General features: G+C 38.7%; 1 protein-coding gene across 2 annotated transcripts in view; it reads left to right on the top strand.

The window, feature by feature from the left end:
• Nucleotides 1-16,354, top strand: part of ACVR1 (activin A receptor type 1) — an 82,089-nt gene that overhangs the window by 7,977 nt on the left and 57,758 nt on the right. For both annotated transcript variants that reach the window (XM_034954331.3, XM_034954329.4), the window contains exon 2: nucleotides 11,092-11,165. In XM_034954331.3, coding sequence (XP_034810222.1) covers nucleotides 11,099-11,165 — 67 coding nt within the window. In that variant the 5' untranslated portion in view covers nucleotides 11,092-11,098. The remainder of the gene's footprint in view (nucleotides 1-11,091; nucleotides 11,166-16,354) is intronic.

The following is a 16,354-nucleotide window of genomic DNA, read 5'->3' as shown; positions in this document are numbered from 1 at the left end:
AGATTTTTGATGGTTCAGGGAAAGCTTGGAAATGTTCATCATGGATTAGATGTTTCTTTCACTTGTTAGCATTTTGAATTACATATTAAGGGAGGAGAGGCCTCAAAGCCTTCTCAGTGCCTTTCCTTCTCAAGTTCTTATTGGGCCTTTCTGGCCCATCCTTGAGAAAGAAGGAAGGAATGGGGCCTGGCACACTGGATACAGGGACCCCTCCCTGCCACCTGTCCCCCATCATGTTCTTACAGTTTTCTCTTTCTCCATTTCCTTGCCTCATGTTAAATGGCAGTCTTGTATATGTAGAACCTCCTTAAGGGATTGCCTGGTACAGAGTGGTGTTTTTCAGTCATTATACTTTTGGACTATTGGAAGGATTCCCACGTTTCCACAATGATTTCATAATCACAGTGTTTGAAGGTTGTGGACAAGGACTGAGGTGAGAATACTATTCTCCTCTTTTCCACTGCCTTGGGGTCTTTGTTTTGTTTTATTTTTAGTTTTAATTTTACATATTTTTTAGAGATAGGGTCTCACTCTGTCACCTAGTCTGGAGTACAGTGGCATGATCATAGCTCACTGTAACCTCGAACTCCTGGGCTCCAGTAATCTTGTCGTCCCAGCCTCCAGAGCAGCTGGAACTACAGGCCCACACCAACACGCTTGGCCAATTTTCTTTATTTTTTGTAGAGATGGGGTCTCACTGTGTTGCCCATGCTGGTCTTGAGCTCCTGGGCTCAAGTGATCCTCCTGCCTCAGCCTCCCAAAGTGCTGGGATTACAAGCATGAACCACTGTGCCTGACTGCATTTTATTTTTAATAACAGATCAAATTCGTAATTTTCTACTCTATTGGCTTTCTACCTTTGTGTTCTTGGGCGCATCACCTGTTTTTAAGATTTCATTCTTTCTCCCTACTTCATAGAGTGCATTTATTTTTACTTTTAACATTGTTTTCTTATTTAGGTCAGTGAGTGTTTCTGGTCGAGTGGGTGGTTTTTTGGTTATATCCGTTCTCCAGTCTCTCTCCACCCGGTATCCATCCAGAACCTCTCCCTGCCTCCTCTCCCTGTCTCCTCCTTGTTTTCTGTTGTGGTTACTTGGATGCTAACCCATTCAACTTGTGCACTGACCCTGGTACATGGCTCGTTTTCTTTCTCATGATCATATTTATACTTTTGATGGATATATTTAAATGAACAGCTGTGTGTTTGTTGAGTCATACCACAATTATCTGATTCTGCTTTAGCTGCTTGACTGGCAAAAGCATATTTCAAGCTAAATTGTGAGAGAATTCCATTAATCACATTCTATTCGGGGGAGGGGAGAGGAGACAGACCACTAAGAGAATTCTTTTCCAAGATTAATGTTAATTAGTGATTCCATTATTTAGAGTAGGTTGATCTGGTTGCTATTTAATGTGTCACTTGGAGAAACTTTACAAAGTTTAAATAACTGTAAAAATAACTATAAAAGGTTTAATGATAACAGCCGTGTAGGCAAAATTCCTTGGAATAAATTGATGTGCAGATAAAGTTAGTTGCTGCTGCTGGTCTATTTAAATAGATAAGGGGTCTTTCAAGAGTTCCTTTTTGTAAAGACCAGGGTTCTTGCCTCACATTGCTGTAATTCATTGGCTAAGTATTTTGTTTGAAGCCTCCTGAAAAGATAACATCTAATTCAGAAATGTTACTACTTTCTGTTTTTTGTTTTTTGTTTTTTTTTAAATGTATTACTGACTGTAACCTCTGGTCAAGTCTTTGGCTTCCATCAGCTGGATCTATTTTTCTCCTGACACTTCCTTGAGGTTCTCTCTGAAGGTTATTAATAGGCATGGAAGCATGGCTTTCCAAATAGCGTCAATAAATGTTAGAAGCCTTCAGGGGAGATAATATGTCAGTTTCTGACTTGTAGGAGATGTATATTCAAGAGACAGACGCTGTCTCAGAGGTCATTAGGGATGGCTCTGGGCCTATCAGCTGGTGTCTGCAACTAGAGATCCAAGCAATCCCTTCCAACTGGGATATTGTCCACCAGGGAGTTGTCTGGTACACCCAAGGTCTGCCAGCCGTCTTTTTGTTTGGCTGCCTCTCTTGGATGACACCCTTGAAAACTGGAATCCAAGTTACAAATGATATCTTTTAATTTATCTCAAATATCTGCTTGCTACTATATTAAACCGGGGACATACAAACCCACCCCTGCCCCCCATTTCCTTGCTAGGCTATATAAAACTTAAACTTCACCTTCCTCTCTCCACACCAAAGTGTAGCCAAGGCTAAGATGTTAAAATGAATATGTTTTAATTTATATTGTGCACCTGGTAGGTGCCAAGCATGAGTATGTAGCCATGAGCCAGGCAGAGTTCTTACTCTCATGTTGCTTACATTTTGGTGTGTGGAAGAGGGAGAAACACAATAAAAAATTTATTTATTTTATTTTAAACTAGTAAGTAAGTGACAAATCTCACCTAGTTGTTAAGTGCTAAGAAGAAGATATGGTGGGATAATATAGTTTATGGGGGTGGGTGAGAAGGTCTGAGACAGGAATGGGCTTGGAGTGTGGGAGTGAGACGGAAGGCTTTGGTTAGGCCAGTGTATAAAGGGTGGTGTTTCTCACTACCACAGAAAAGTGCTCCAGTGTCTCTCAGTAAAGACAGAGAGAGAGAGGAAGAGAGAGAGAGAGAGAAAGAGAGAAATGTACCTCTCTGGCCTTGACATTCCTTTCATCTTATACCCACCCCCCCCAAATTATTATAGATTAATCACATTAGCCTGAGAATTGGGACAGCTGTGTCAGATGAGCAGTGCTTCTAACACCGTTTGTAAGTCATGGGAGGGAAAGAAAGGTCTGCACTGTTAGGTTAGAGGGGAAACGTCAGGTCAGGCACAGCTAGAAATGAGACAGAGGACTGAGACAGTGTCTACCTGAGGACTTTGGGAAGAAGCGGGATTTGAAATGAACTTCAGAATTACATATCTAGAAGAGCTTTATGGGAAGGAATAATGGGGCTTTTCCTACCAATAGGTAAAAATAAAAAATGGTTCCAGTCACAGTTTCCAAACAAGGGATAGGGAGTGAGCTGTGAGCTGCGTTGGAGAATGTAGCAAAATAGCAGGGAGATGATGGAGTCCTAGCAGTTGAAACAAAGCAGGTGGACCATGGCTATTTGAAACAAAGGAATGAAGTGGAAAATGAGGGACAGTCTCCATATAGTCAAGCCTGGTGAAATAACACCTAGTTTTGAGGTACGAGTAAGGCACGCAGCAAGTGATCAAAACACTGGATTCTCAGAAATTTAGCGTAGGTATTCTGTGTATATCTGGAAGGGGTGTAACAAAGTCAATTTCATTCTGTGTACAGTTAAAATAAATTTACTGGGGAGCCTTTGATTCTTACATAGTAGCCTAAGCTAGACCTTTCACTTTCTTTCACATTAAGCCTTATCTTTTTTTCATCTTTTTTCATTTTACAGATCATATTGTTTGCTTCCCTTCCTTCCCAAACCATATCTAGGGTCCATCTGTTACAGCTGGAATGTTTATAGTGTAACTCAGTCAAAACCCATTCTTTCCTGAAATAATCCATAATTATTTCCTCTAACTACAGGATAAACGGATCCAGGGCCTGGTTTTCAGTTCTATAGGACTTGTCCAAGAAGCTATTTGTATTCATCTATCATGAAAGATCAAATTACATGCTAATATTCTGAAAGTAACACCCCGCCAGAAACCCTCCAGCAGCAGTGAAGTCTATATAAAACCAAGCCTTGGCAATTTGCACATTGCCAGTTCCGACAGAGTGTGGTGTTAAAAATATTTAACAGGTCATTTTTGAACCGTAGAAAAGACCCTGACTTGACTTATATGGTATGATAGCTTCGGTTTAACCTTTCTTTGCAGCTATTACTGACAGCCCATGTCTCATTTCACTCCTCCCAAAGGCCCAGGTAGTTTGGCACAAGCTGCCTTTGGGTTAGCTCATTGCCTTTTGAGCATAGAAGAGATATGACTGTTCTTGTATTATCTAATCAGTTACAGTGGCTGATTTTGGCTCCTCTTCGTGGTGGTTGATGTAAGTCTATTTTCCTTCAAAGTTTCATGTCTACAATTTCCCTTGCTGGGCCTAACTTTGCCCCCAAATATGCCTTACACTAATTTCCGTTTTTATTTTGAGGGATGAGTTTACAAGAGAACTGAAGAGTAGGGATGGAGGATGGGGGCTAGAAACCACTGATGCACTATCAAAGAGGCTTGTTTTTTTCTATGATATCAACATCTTTTCTGGGGGCAGTGGGAGGGAGGAGATGATTGGGGGTCACAGAGTAATATGAAATTGTTTAAGGTTAGGGAAATGGAAAGAAGGCATGATTGAATGGTGTATTAAATAACCATGAGTAAAGGTTGTTCTTTAAGAGGAAAATAAAGATTTTCAGTTGAAGTTCAGAAGAATTGAGGCTTGAATAAAATGTTAAGGATGGCGGAGCATGGTAGCTCCCACCTGTAATCCCAGCACTTTGGGAGGCCGAGGCAGGGGGATTGATTAAGCCCAGGAGTTCGAGACCAGACTGAGAAACATGGTGAAACCCCACCTCTACCAAAAAATACAAAAATAATTAGTCAGACATGGTGGCATGTGCCTATAGTCCCCACTACTTGAGGGGCTGAGGCAGCAGGATCATTTGAGCCGAGGAGGTTGAGGCTGCAGTAAGCTGAGGTTATCCCACTGCACTCCAGCCTGGGCCACAGAGCAAGACCTCGTCTCAAAAAAAAAAAAAAAGAAAAAAGAAAAAAAAAAACCCAAACAAACAAACAAAAAACTGTTAAGGATGACAGAACAAGATTGCTAAACTGTGGCTAGCTAGTTAAGTGAAAGTTGTGTAGAGTGGTGGTGGGGTAAGACCTGAATGTTCTGATCTGGTGGTTTGCGGTTTGACCTGTGTCCTTAGGCAAGTTTCTTCTACCTTCCCAGAAGACTAAGAAAAAGCAGGATTCCATAAATTATTTTTCCACATTGCCTCTGCCTTTTATATGAAAGAGAATTATTATTTTTTCCTTATGGAAGGCATAGTACAGAATGCCTAAAGATATATAAAGATAAAAACTGTGATGGAATCATAGTGAGAGCCCTTACCAATGGTGAGCAAGCATAGGTTAGAAAGTGTCTTCACGTGGACGATGTAAAAGTCATTCAAAATAGGGGTGGGTGATTGTATGACCTGTCTTCCAAGATTCTTTCTAATTCACAGATTGTTAGAAATTGAATTGAGAAGAGTATCAGGAATGTCCTTATTGAATGAAGGTACTCACTAAAGTATGTATTGAAGAATGAGTTTAGGCCATCAGGCAAGATAAATGAACATTTTGTGAAATTTTCCAATGGGAAAGAATTTTAGAGTTCATCTTACAACTTTCCCCTCATCCTCAATATTATAGTTAACTGTATGCTACCCATAAGTCTAGTTTTCAGAAACATGCTGTATTATAGATTAGCACTTAGATTGCCTGATATGGGTTCTGAAAGTTGCGTATAGAAGTGTATTATATTCTCAGTTATTCTGTGACCAATACCACAGTAAAATTTTGGGTAGTACATTGTAGGGTATCTGTGGCTTTATCTAGCTGTAAAATTGTGATGAGCAAAAAAAGTGCCAAACTTGGTTTCAAGCCCACATACATTAGAAATTGAGCTAAGCGCTAGCTTCTTAACTACATACAGTCTGATCTTTAAGTGGAATTTGAAAAGTAACATGGGATTTGGAAAGTCGTTTTGTACTACTCTGGTGATGTGTCTGTTTTTAGTAGAATATCATGGGAATGTTCTGTCTTCTAAGAAAGTAGGCCTGAGACATTGTAAGAAACAGTATTGATTTAAAGAGGGTACCTTAGTTAAGGCAGGAGGTCTCTAACCATTTTCTGAATAGCGATTTTTCTTGTGTCTGACATACTAAAATCAGTTACCAGGGATAGACGGTCTTATCCAAGAACAGAAGGGAGATGTGCGTACACGAGAGGCACGGATTCATACTCTGAACCCTTCAGATAATATTTTGCAGTCCCCAGTAGCCTGTGATTTTTCAGTTAGAGATTTTGGCATTACAGCCTTGCACAAGGATTTAGTTGAACCCAAGCAAGATATGCAGCTATGACTACCTTCATACAAGTTTATATCCCATTTCAAAAATATTTAGCTGTATTCATAAAATATTATTCCAACATTAAAAAAAATTAAAGCTTTCTTCCTTGACTGTTGGACTTGTTGACGTCTGTGATGTTAGAGAGGTTAATGAAATTTCTAAAACTGTAGAACAGTGTCATTTTTGTCAGGTATCCGCTAAGTGCTCAGTCTAAAATATCTGGTACCATCTGGTTATCTGATATAGTACAAAGACTGAGCATTTAAGGACTAAGGCAGTTACTTGAAGTGTTGTCCAAGAACTCCAAAGGCGCCTGAGACTTTCTCAGGGGTTTCACAAGGTCCTCCTTCTTCCAATGATATGTGTGATACTGGATTTTCTATATATAGTTCAGCCAGTACATGTTGTAACAGAATGAATGTAGATCATATATGAGAATCCAGCTGTGTTTTATTGAACAGAGATTTTCTAAAAAGCAGGAAAACAATGCCACTTTTCTCATAACATGTTTTTTAAAAATACATCATAGCTCTTTTAAAATAAAAAAATAAGGTAGTATGTTATTGTTGTTTTATTATGAATATAATATTTTAAAAATTCTGTTTAAATTTTTAACACTGTAAATATCAAGAGATGTAGCCTACATACACACGCTTCTCAGTAATTTTCAAGAGTTTAAAGAGATTCTGAGACCAAAAACATTTTAAAAAATACTGGAGTAAGGCAATCCCAGAACTATTGAATTATTGCCACTCCCATTTTCCACTACTAGTTTCTCTTTCTTGCCAACTTACATATGAACGCTCCTTAGCCAAAAATATTTGAGAGCAGGAGAGTTGAAATTTTACTTTTAAAAATGCAATTTTCTTTTTAGTATATTTTAAAATTAAAAATAGATCCTTGGGACTTCGGGTTGAGATTTTAGCATATTGATGTTTCTTATAATTGAAATATGGTCAGGAAATACCAGAACATTCCCCTTTCCACATTCTTTTTTTCTTTCCTTTTGGGGGTGCTGTTTTTAATAGCTGAGTTTACTGGTCAGGATAAGCACTGCAGACCCTGAACAAAATGACAACCAGTAAGTTGACTTTTTTCCCAAAGATTTTTGGCAGATTTTGAGCTGTCTTTAAACACTAGAGACGGAATTAGTCCCTACTGTTTGAGGGTCTGAATTTTTAATTCTTTTTCTGTCTTCTATTTATGAGCCTAAATTATTGTTTTAATTTTGTTCGCACAATGATAATCTGTTAATAGGTATTTGGGACGTGGGCTTTTGCTGGCTTTGTGACGTGGAAAATATGCCAGTGGTGATTGTTTCTTAGATTTTTTTTTTAATAGTAAAAGGAGTCTTGATTTGAAGCTTGTTAACTGTTGACTTTTACTATTACTTGAGCTAAATTCTACAGATTAAAGTTATAGAGATGATAAATCTCTTAATCTTGCCATTCCTTTGCAGGTCTCTCTGTGTGTGTCTGTGTGCATGGTGGGGAAGGGATGCTACTAATTCTTTAGAATTTAAACTTAAATTGAGTTGATTAATTCAGGAAAAATTCTAATTAAACTGTTATTAAATGTGCACCTACTTGGCTCTGGCAGTGATGAACAAGATAGACTATAGATTTTCCTCCCATGGAATTCACAGTCTAGTGACAGAGACAGATGTTCAAAAGCACACACAGTTATGAATACATAATTATTAATTAGGATGATTTGTATGAGTGAAACTTAAAGTGATCTATGAGAATGAGCAGAGAGTACTTAAGGGTTTAGACAGGCTTCTAGAAGGTGGTAGCCTTTAGAGAAGCCATTGAGACTTACGGGATGAGTAGGAATTCAGTAGGTTGGGCCCTGAAAGAAGGGCCCAATCATAGGGAGCATCACTTACAGATTTCCAGAGATAGACAGAAAGTGGCTGGTGGGGGTGATAATAATGGGTAGTGGGGACTGAGGAACTATGGAATGATGGTGAGAGCCAAGGGGGCAATGAAGATAGGTGAGTAGAGTGCCTAGATTGCCTTACCTCTGTTCTGACCTTTGCCTTCCTCTCTAGCCTTCTTGGGTATTCGCCGACTCTTTGTGACTCTTCCAGACCCTTTGTGTCCTGGCCATTCTTGCGTTTTTTCAATCCTGAGGTTTGCCTTAAGTCCTCAGGACACACCATGCTTGCTCTGGCCACAGGCACCTCAATAGAAGTGCCTTTTCCCTTAAATATTACCCTATCTGTGTCCTGTATTCACCCTCTCCCACCACACCTCCCAACACACTTAACCCTTTTCCTAGTACCTCTACTCATCCTTCTGATTCCTGATTCTTTTCAGATGTTACCTCCCCAGGGAACCTCTGCACCCTCCAGAAAGTCTCAAGTTGTTTTGTTAACACAGTTATTTTAACTACGTTTCTTCCCAACTCTTATTCAGTTTTTAATTATGGAATCTTGGATGATTATTTGATTACCACCATAGACATATCTTGTAAGTGCCATGATAGCGAGGACCCTGTTTATATTTACTATTTTAGGTTCCTAATATGTAGCACATAGTAGGTTTTGAGTAGTTCTTGAATGCATGAATGCATTAATGAAGGACTGGGAATTCAGATAAGACTGAGATAAGAAATAGTTTAGTTCAGCAATTTTCAATGGTTTGTGATGACATATCCCATAAAAAGTTTTCTGATGCACCCTCAGTGTGTAAATTGGCCATACATTTTATATAAAATAAATAAGTACATATTATAAAACATACATAAAATAGCAGTTAAATAAGGATAAAATATTTAAGGTGTTGCTAATGGTAGTGGAATCATATTATCATCAATGAAAGTCTCAAGCCACTCAGGATAATGTTTACTATCTATGACAGTAGTTGCAAATCCGTTTTTCAAATATTTTCAAATTTTGAATTTGGGCAGATTGTTTCATGTCAGATTGAACTGAATATTACTACTTTTCTCTAGTAAAGTGGTTAAGGAAGAACCAGTAGAAATAAGCGATGTTAAGTCTACTGTTTTCTTACTCTTCTTTGGTGCTTGCATTAATAATATGTGCAATCTCTAGTTTCTGTAATGGTTTTAGAACACTTGTCATTTGGGAAGGCTCATTTCACTGTAAGTAGCCAATGTAACCTGTAATTCCACTTGAACGGACCTTCAGAACTACGAGTACATGGTTGTACTCTGTAAGTAAATCATGTCCACGCTAACATTATGTAACTCCTAGTCTTTCTGAAAGATACCTCCTGTACTAGACTGTCATAGAGAACTGAGATAGAGACCAGATTAAGTCTCAAGTTATTTTCTACTTTATTAGATTAAAACATTCTTATGAAAAAACAGTTTAATAATTTCATTTCATAGCTCAATGAATGACCCTTGCTTGGTCCTTGGATGTGCATACCTGTTTTGGAGATGAGTGGACCAGTGCTGGAGACTGCCCTAGACAGATGATTATGATTCCATGCCGGGGGCTGAAATCACTGCTGAGGGAGAGGTTTTTCACCAAGGGCTTACCTTTGAGCCGGAATCATGTATGACAGGAGGAGGCAATGGGGTTGGAGAGGGGTGGAGGAGGGGGCTCAGGGCAGTTCAAGCAGAGGGGAACAAAAAGTATATTCATGTCCAAAGGTACAGAGATGTGTTGGAGGAGTCACATTCTGGTTGTGAGGGGCCAAGATGAAGGATTTGTATATCCCCAAAAGGATCCACTATAGGAAAGATCTATGTGAACATGGAAATAATAAAAACAACAACAGTAGTAGGATCTTCCTCAAGTTTCATATGCTTTTAAAAATAGAAAAGGAAGGTAAATAAAAATCCCCTTTACCTCCTCCCTTACCTTGCTTTTAGGAAAGGGATTGACTGAACTATAATTATGGAACCAAAGAGGAATAAATTTAAGTGAAGGGTGGTAAGATATGATGGAGGTATGGTTTGTAAACAGACCGCCAGCCAAAAAAATTGATTTTTTTAAATTTTAAAAATAATTAAAAACAAATAGAGATGGGGTCTCACTGTGTTGCCCAGGCTGGTCTCAAACTCCTGGGCTCAAGTGATCATCCCACCTCGGCCTCCGAAAGTACTGGGATTACAGCTGTGAGCCACCGCACCCAGCCTAAATAATTTGATTTTAAAGGTCAACACTCCAGACATGCTAGATAGCAATGGGCTTCCACTCTTTGCTTTAAAGCTGAAAGAGTACAAGCACACTAACCTATCATTAAAGAACTTTACCAGCTTTTTGTTTATTTTACCATCCAGAAAATTGCAACTAACCAAACTCCCATCACATTCCTGATGTTTCACGTTATTCAAATGGAAAAGTTTGTTTTTATTTTTACATGATTTTAGTTGTTGTCTATCCTTGTTAAATTTGTTTAATGCAGAAATGCATTGCTTTGCCTTAGATGGGGTAAAAGTTTGTATTTTTTTGTTCTTTGTTTTTGCTGTAGGTCTGTATGTTGATGTAGGTTGCTCTGCCTCCAGTCCTTTTAAAGGAGAAGTAAGACTCTAACATAGTAATTTGGCTTGAATTATTCAGTCGTTTAATCCTTAACATCATGTTAAAATAGTCTATTCATGCTTCTCAGGTTTTTAAATTTAGTACCAATTTTGCATTCAATGGGGTAAGATAAAATTCAAACCTAAAATCTTTTGGGACTGCCTCACTTTGTAGCTGAAAATTTTTTGTTTCCTTATTGATTTCTTTGTAAGAGAGTAGACTCAGAAACTATCCTTGGAGTGACTACCAGTTAGAAGTGAATATGACTAACTCTTTAAAGTAATATGTTTAGGTCCACATAAAAGGTATGTGTTTAAATGTAGTAAGAAATAAGGCAATATATCTGAGGGTGATTAGTAAGAAGGGCCTTGAATGGCAGTTTGAAGGTGGTATGCTTAATTTAATTTGTCTTCCTGCAGTTAGATATTTATGCTTTACTTACATCTCTTCTTTTCCCTTTACAGTTGTACAATGGTAGATGGAGTGATGATTCTTCCTGTGCTTATCATGATTGCTCTCCCCTCCCCTAGTATGGAAGGTAAGTGACTCACATCTTTTTGGGTTAAGATAAGTATACTGTGATTTTTTTTTTTTTTTGGCTTACTATAAACTACTTCTTAAGCCTATCAAACTTAAAACACTCTTTTTATAATAAATATTTGGTGATTATTGACTATTTTGAAGTGAAATTCTTATATACATTATATCTGAATATTTACATACACCTATTTTTAAAAAAAATTCAACCTAATTTTCTACTTAAAATAAATATAGGGCCAAGCATGGTGCCTCACGCCTGTAATCCCAGCACTTTGGGAGGTCGAGGCAGGTGGATCACCTGAGGTCAGGAGTTCGAGATCAGCCGGACAACATGGTGAAACCCTGTCTCTACTAAAAATGCAAAAATTAGCCAGGCATGGTGGCGGGCACCTGTAATCCCAGCTACTTGGGAGGCTGAGGCAGGAGAATTGCTTGAATCTGGGAGGCGGAAGTTGTAGTGAGCCAAGATCACGACATTGAACTCCAGCCTGGGCAACAGAGCGAGACTCTGTCTCAAAAATAAATAAATAAATAAAAATATAAAGGAGAAATAAGAGAAAATTCTGTAATTAACAATAAAACGTGTGTTTAAACAAATGCGAGGCTGGGTGCCGTGGCTCATGCCTGTAATCCCAGCACTTTTGGAGGCCAATGCAGGTGGATCACTTGAGGTCAAGAGTTCGAGACCAACCTGGCCAACATGGTGAAACCCCATCTCTACTAAAAATACAAAAATTAGCTGGGTGTGGTGGTGTGTACCTGTAATCCCAGATACTTGGGAGGCTGAGGTGGGAGGATCGCTTGAACCTGGGAGGCGGAGGTTGCAGTGAGCTGAAATCACGCCACTGCACTCCAGCCTGGGCAACAGAGCAAGATTCCATCTCAAACCCCCACCCCCCACCCCCTCCAAAAAAGCCCAAATGTGATATTTTATGGTGTAGTTGGGCATGAGTCTACAAGAAGACATGATGAAGTAATACATGCTTGCACCTATATAGGTAATAATCTTCAACATCTTCGAAAATAGATTGGTACTGGTGTGTTATATTGGTGGCTTAGTTGTCATAAGTGGTCTCTTACCTTCAGTGATTGAATTTTCTGAATTGGTGAACAGATTTTGGTAGAATTTAAAAAAACCAGAACCGTTGGCCCTTGATTTATATACTAGTCATATGTTTGGAATATTTAGTATACATGAAGGCAGTGTAAGACATACATACTTTGTGTTTTTATGTATGACAGGGTTAGGTACTGGTTTCAATTCTACAAAGATTATTCATGAAAATGAATGCTCGGTGGGATAGTTGATACTTGTAGTGCAAAGGCCATGTCTTGGCCTATTTGGGATGTTACAACAAAAATACCAGAAACTGGGTGGATCAAAAACTAAACATTTATTTCTCACAGTCCTGGAGGCTGGGAAGTCTAAGTTCAAGGTGCTGGCAGATTCAGTGTCTGGTAAGGGCTCGTTCCTCATAGACGGCATCTTCTCTGTGTTGTCTCATGGTAGAAGGGGCTAGCTAGCCCTCTGGGATCTCTTTTATACCAGCACAAATCCCAATCCTGAGGGGTCTGCCCTAATACCCTCACCTTGGCAGTTAAGATACTGGCATGAATTTTGGGGAGACACAAACATTCAGGCCCTAGGAGGCTAATTCTTAGTTGTGTGGCACCACCCAGGCATTTCAGTGCCTTTGGCATCTCTGACCCTTGCTTACTTACTTTCATTACTCACCTTCCCATCCCCTCATTTCCAAAAAGTTGCTCAGGGATGGTCCTGCCCTTGTTGAAAAGGACAAAATAGATAATCAAGAGAGAAAGATAGTAAAAGTTACTCATCATTCCCTTCACTTACATGTAATTGCTTTTAACATGTTGTTATATATCTTTCTAGATAGAGAAAGCCTAAACTCTACTCTATTGCACATTGAGCAGCGCCCACTTTATTTTACAAGTGTTCCTCCATGAAGAGTGGTGCTTATTGTAGGAATCTCAACCTCTTTATGATCAGATGGGACAGTAAGACTAATGCCCTTGTTACAGGTTATTTGGGGTATGGTCTTCTTTATATAAATGATGAGTTTCCAAGGAGGCATATAATTTGACAAGTTAGTATAGCCAACAATGTGAAAAAATCAGTACTTAGAATATTATAAATCTATTTCATTATATATTAGGTTCATAATATTTGATCTGTTCCTATCTCCTTCTCATACTTAATGACATATATTATACTTCTCCATTGTCCTATATGGTAGCTGATAGTCACATATAGCATTTGAAATGTGGCTAATATGAGTGGAAATATGCTGTAAATGTAAGATACAAGCTGGATTTTGAAGACAATAAAAATGTAAATTTCACCTGTTTTTTCCTACTGCTGTGATAAAACTTAAATTACATTAGGTGGCTCACATTTTGTTTCTGTTGGCCAGTGCTGTTATAGACCATTTTAGATATCTAGTTTATATTCCACTCTAAGCAGTGTTGTTAAAGATATTCCCATAATATGGCAGTTGTGTCAGTTAGTGCCAAGAAGGTATGGGGAAGGGATCCTGAGTGGCAATGTTGAAGGAATTAATACGAGGAAATGGGCTTATATTAAAGCTGGGAGGATTTGGTGAGTTAACAGTGATTTTTCAATTGGGGTAGTTTTATCCCCCAGGGGATACTTGACAATTGCTGGAGACATTTCTAACAGTCAAGTTTCTAGGACTTTTTTTTTTTTTACCTCTTTTAAATTGGTAAATAATGATTATTATTTAAAAATCTAAGGAATATTGAGAACTAAAGTCCCTCCAAATTTCACTGTCTTCCTTAGTTACCATATCAATTCTATATGATATTTTTGTTGTTAGGTTTTGTTGTTGTTGTTGTTGTTTGAAACGGGGTCTCTTTCACCCAGGTTGGGGTGCAATGGTGTGATATCAGCTCACTGCAACCTTCTCCTCCCAGGCTCAAGTGATCCTCCTACGTCAGCCTCCTGAGTAGCTGGGACCACAGGCTTGTGCCACCACAGCTAGCTAATTGTTTTGCATTTTTAGTAGAGACAGAGTTTTGCCGTGTTGCCCAGGCTGGTCTCCGACTCCTGAGCTCAAGTGATCTACCCACCTCGGCCTCCCAAAGTGCTGAGATTATAGGCTTGAGCCACCTTGGCTGGCTATCGATTCTGTATGATATTTTGCCTTTTAATTTTTTTTTTTTTTTTTTTTTTTGAGGCAGAGTCTCACTCTGTCACCAGGGCTGGAGTGCAGTGGCACGATCCTGGCTTACTGTGGTCTCAACCTCCTGGGCTCAAGCATTCCTCCTGTCTCAGCCTCCCAAGTAGCTGGGACCACAGGCAGGGAACCATGCCTGGCTAACTTTTGTATTTTTTGTAGAGCTGGGGTCTCACTGTGTTGCCTAGGCTGGTGTCCAACTCCTGGGCTCAAGCAGTCTGCCCACCTCTATCTCCCAGTGTGCTGGGATTACAGGCGTGAGCCACCACACTCTGCCTCTGTGGTATGGGGCAGTTCAGATGATATCATGGGTGGACCTGTGATGTAGGCAAGGTATGAAAAAAGAGAGAAGAGACAGAGAAGTGGAAATGTAGTATGAGGAGAGAAGGAGAGGTAGAGAGAGAATGGGGAAAAGAGTGGGGCGGAAAAAGGGCAGTTATGGAGCAATGCTAATAACCATGCCATTGGTTGTTTTTTTTTAATCCTGCTTTCAGCTCTTAAGCTGTCCAAGAATCCAGCAAATAACCTCTTAATGCCACAGTGAAGACATGTAAAACATGTAAAAGTTAGCTTAGGCTGAAATGGAAATGGAAATAGATCGACCCTTAAGGTTTTGCTATTTAATATACCACCACCATTAGGATGTTTACAAGTATGGAAAAGAGCATATCATACTTTAATTGCAATTGCTGTTTTTTTAAAAAAATAGAATATCCAGTGAGTGCTATAGCCTAGCGTACTCTAATCATAATAGCAGTTGCCTTAGTGCCGTCTTTCCTTTGTGACTCAACTCCCTATTGTGTTTGTGTGTGTGTGTGTGTGTGTGTGTGTGTGTTCTATGGAAGGCATTTTGTTTTTATATATTTAGTAGGAAAATTTTAAAAACCAAAGAGAAACCCTATTTACAATACACTCTAGTATCCTCAACATTGGTTAAAAAGCAAATGTTAAGTACTAATACTTAATCCAAAAGAGATAAATAATGGGGCCGATAACAGAAATCTGTAATAGCAGTGTAGCTTGTCTACTGCTGAGCAAGCTTTAGACGACTGCGTTTAAAAGGAAATAGACCCATATTTGATGTTTGTAGAACAGATAGGCATCCTATTAATTGTGCTGTAATGAAGCTAGATCACATTCTTGGGACATAAATAAGAGAGTCATAGAGATTTTGTTCTAATACATTTTGTTGGGTAGTGTACTCTTCTTAGTCTATTTAAAAAAAAACTTTTACCCCTTTGTCTCTGAAATGTCTAATAAATATTGATTAGAAATAGTGGTAACATTTCAAATGTTAGTTCTAAACAGTGATTTTTTTTTTTTTTTTTTTTTTTTTTTGGTAGAGTTTGAGTGTACTTCAGAACATTTCTCAAGTTCTATGGAATCCTAAATGCTCTGGGCAATAAAAGATTTTTTCACCACTTATATTTGGAAAATGCTTTCCAATATAATGACCTGTTTGATGATTATAGGTAATATTTAATGAGTGCTTAAAATGCACCAGATATTGGGCTAGCTTTCATGCATAATTTCCTATAATCCTCACAAGTGCCCTCATAAGATACATTGTTTTTGGATGTGCTTTTGGATTAGTTAAAGCTTTTGCTTAAGGTTACACAGCCAACAAAAGGCATCATATACTTTGAGGAATGGTGTTCAAGAGCTCCAGTCATTATCAGTCCTCTTCAAAATTTTTCATTTTTTTTTGCCCTAAATTAGCTGCATCCACATTCATATTATGTCTGGTGCATGCTAGAATCCAGCTCGATCCAGTCTGTTTGAGAGCATGAGAAGAGAGTTTGTAATAGCAAATGATGAGGCCCCTTCACCTGGGGTTGTGTTTCTTACTTTTCTTGTCTCTCCTACCAGTAATCATTTTTCATGTTCATTATATATACAACTCTAGCTGCAGGAAGAGTTTTATTTGCTCTCATAGAGAAGAGCACTTGAGTCCTAATTACCTGTATAT

Source organism: Pan paniscus, chromosome 13 (assembly GCF_029289425.2).
Source record: "Pan paniscus chromosome 13, NHGRI_mPanPan1-v2.0_pri, whole genome shotgun sequence".
Classification (NCBI taxonomy): domain Eukaryota; kingdom Metazoa; phylum Chordata; class Mammalia; order Primates; family Hominidae; genus Pan; species Pan paniscus.
Note: the sequence above shows the minus strand (reverse complement) of the source record. Positions and strands in the feature narration are given on the sequence as shown.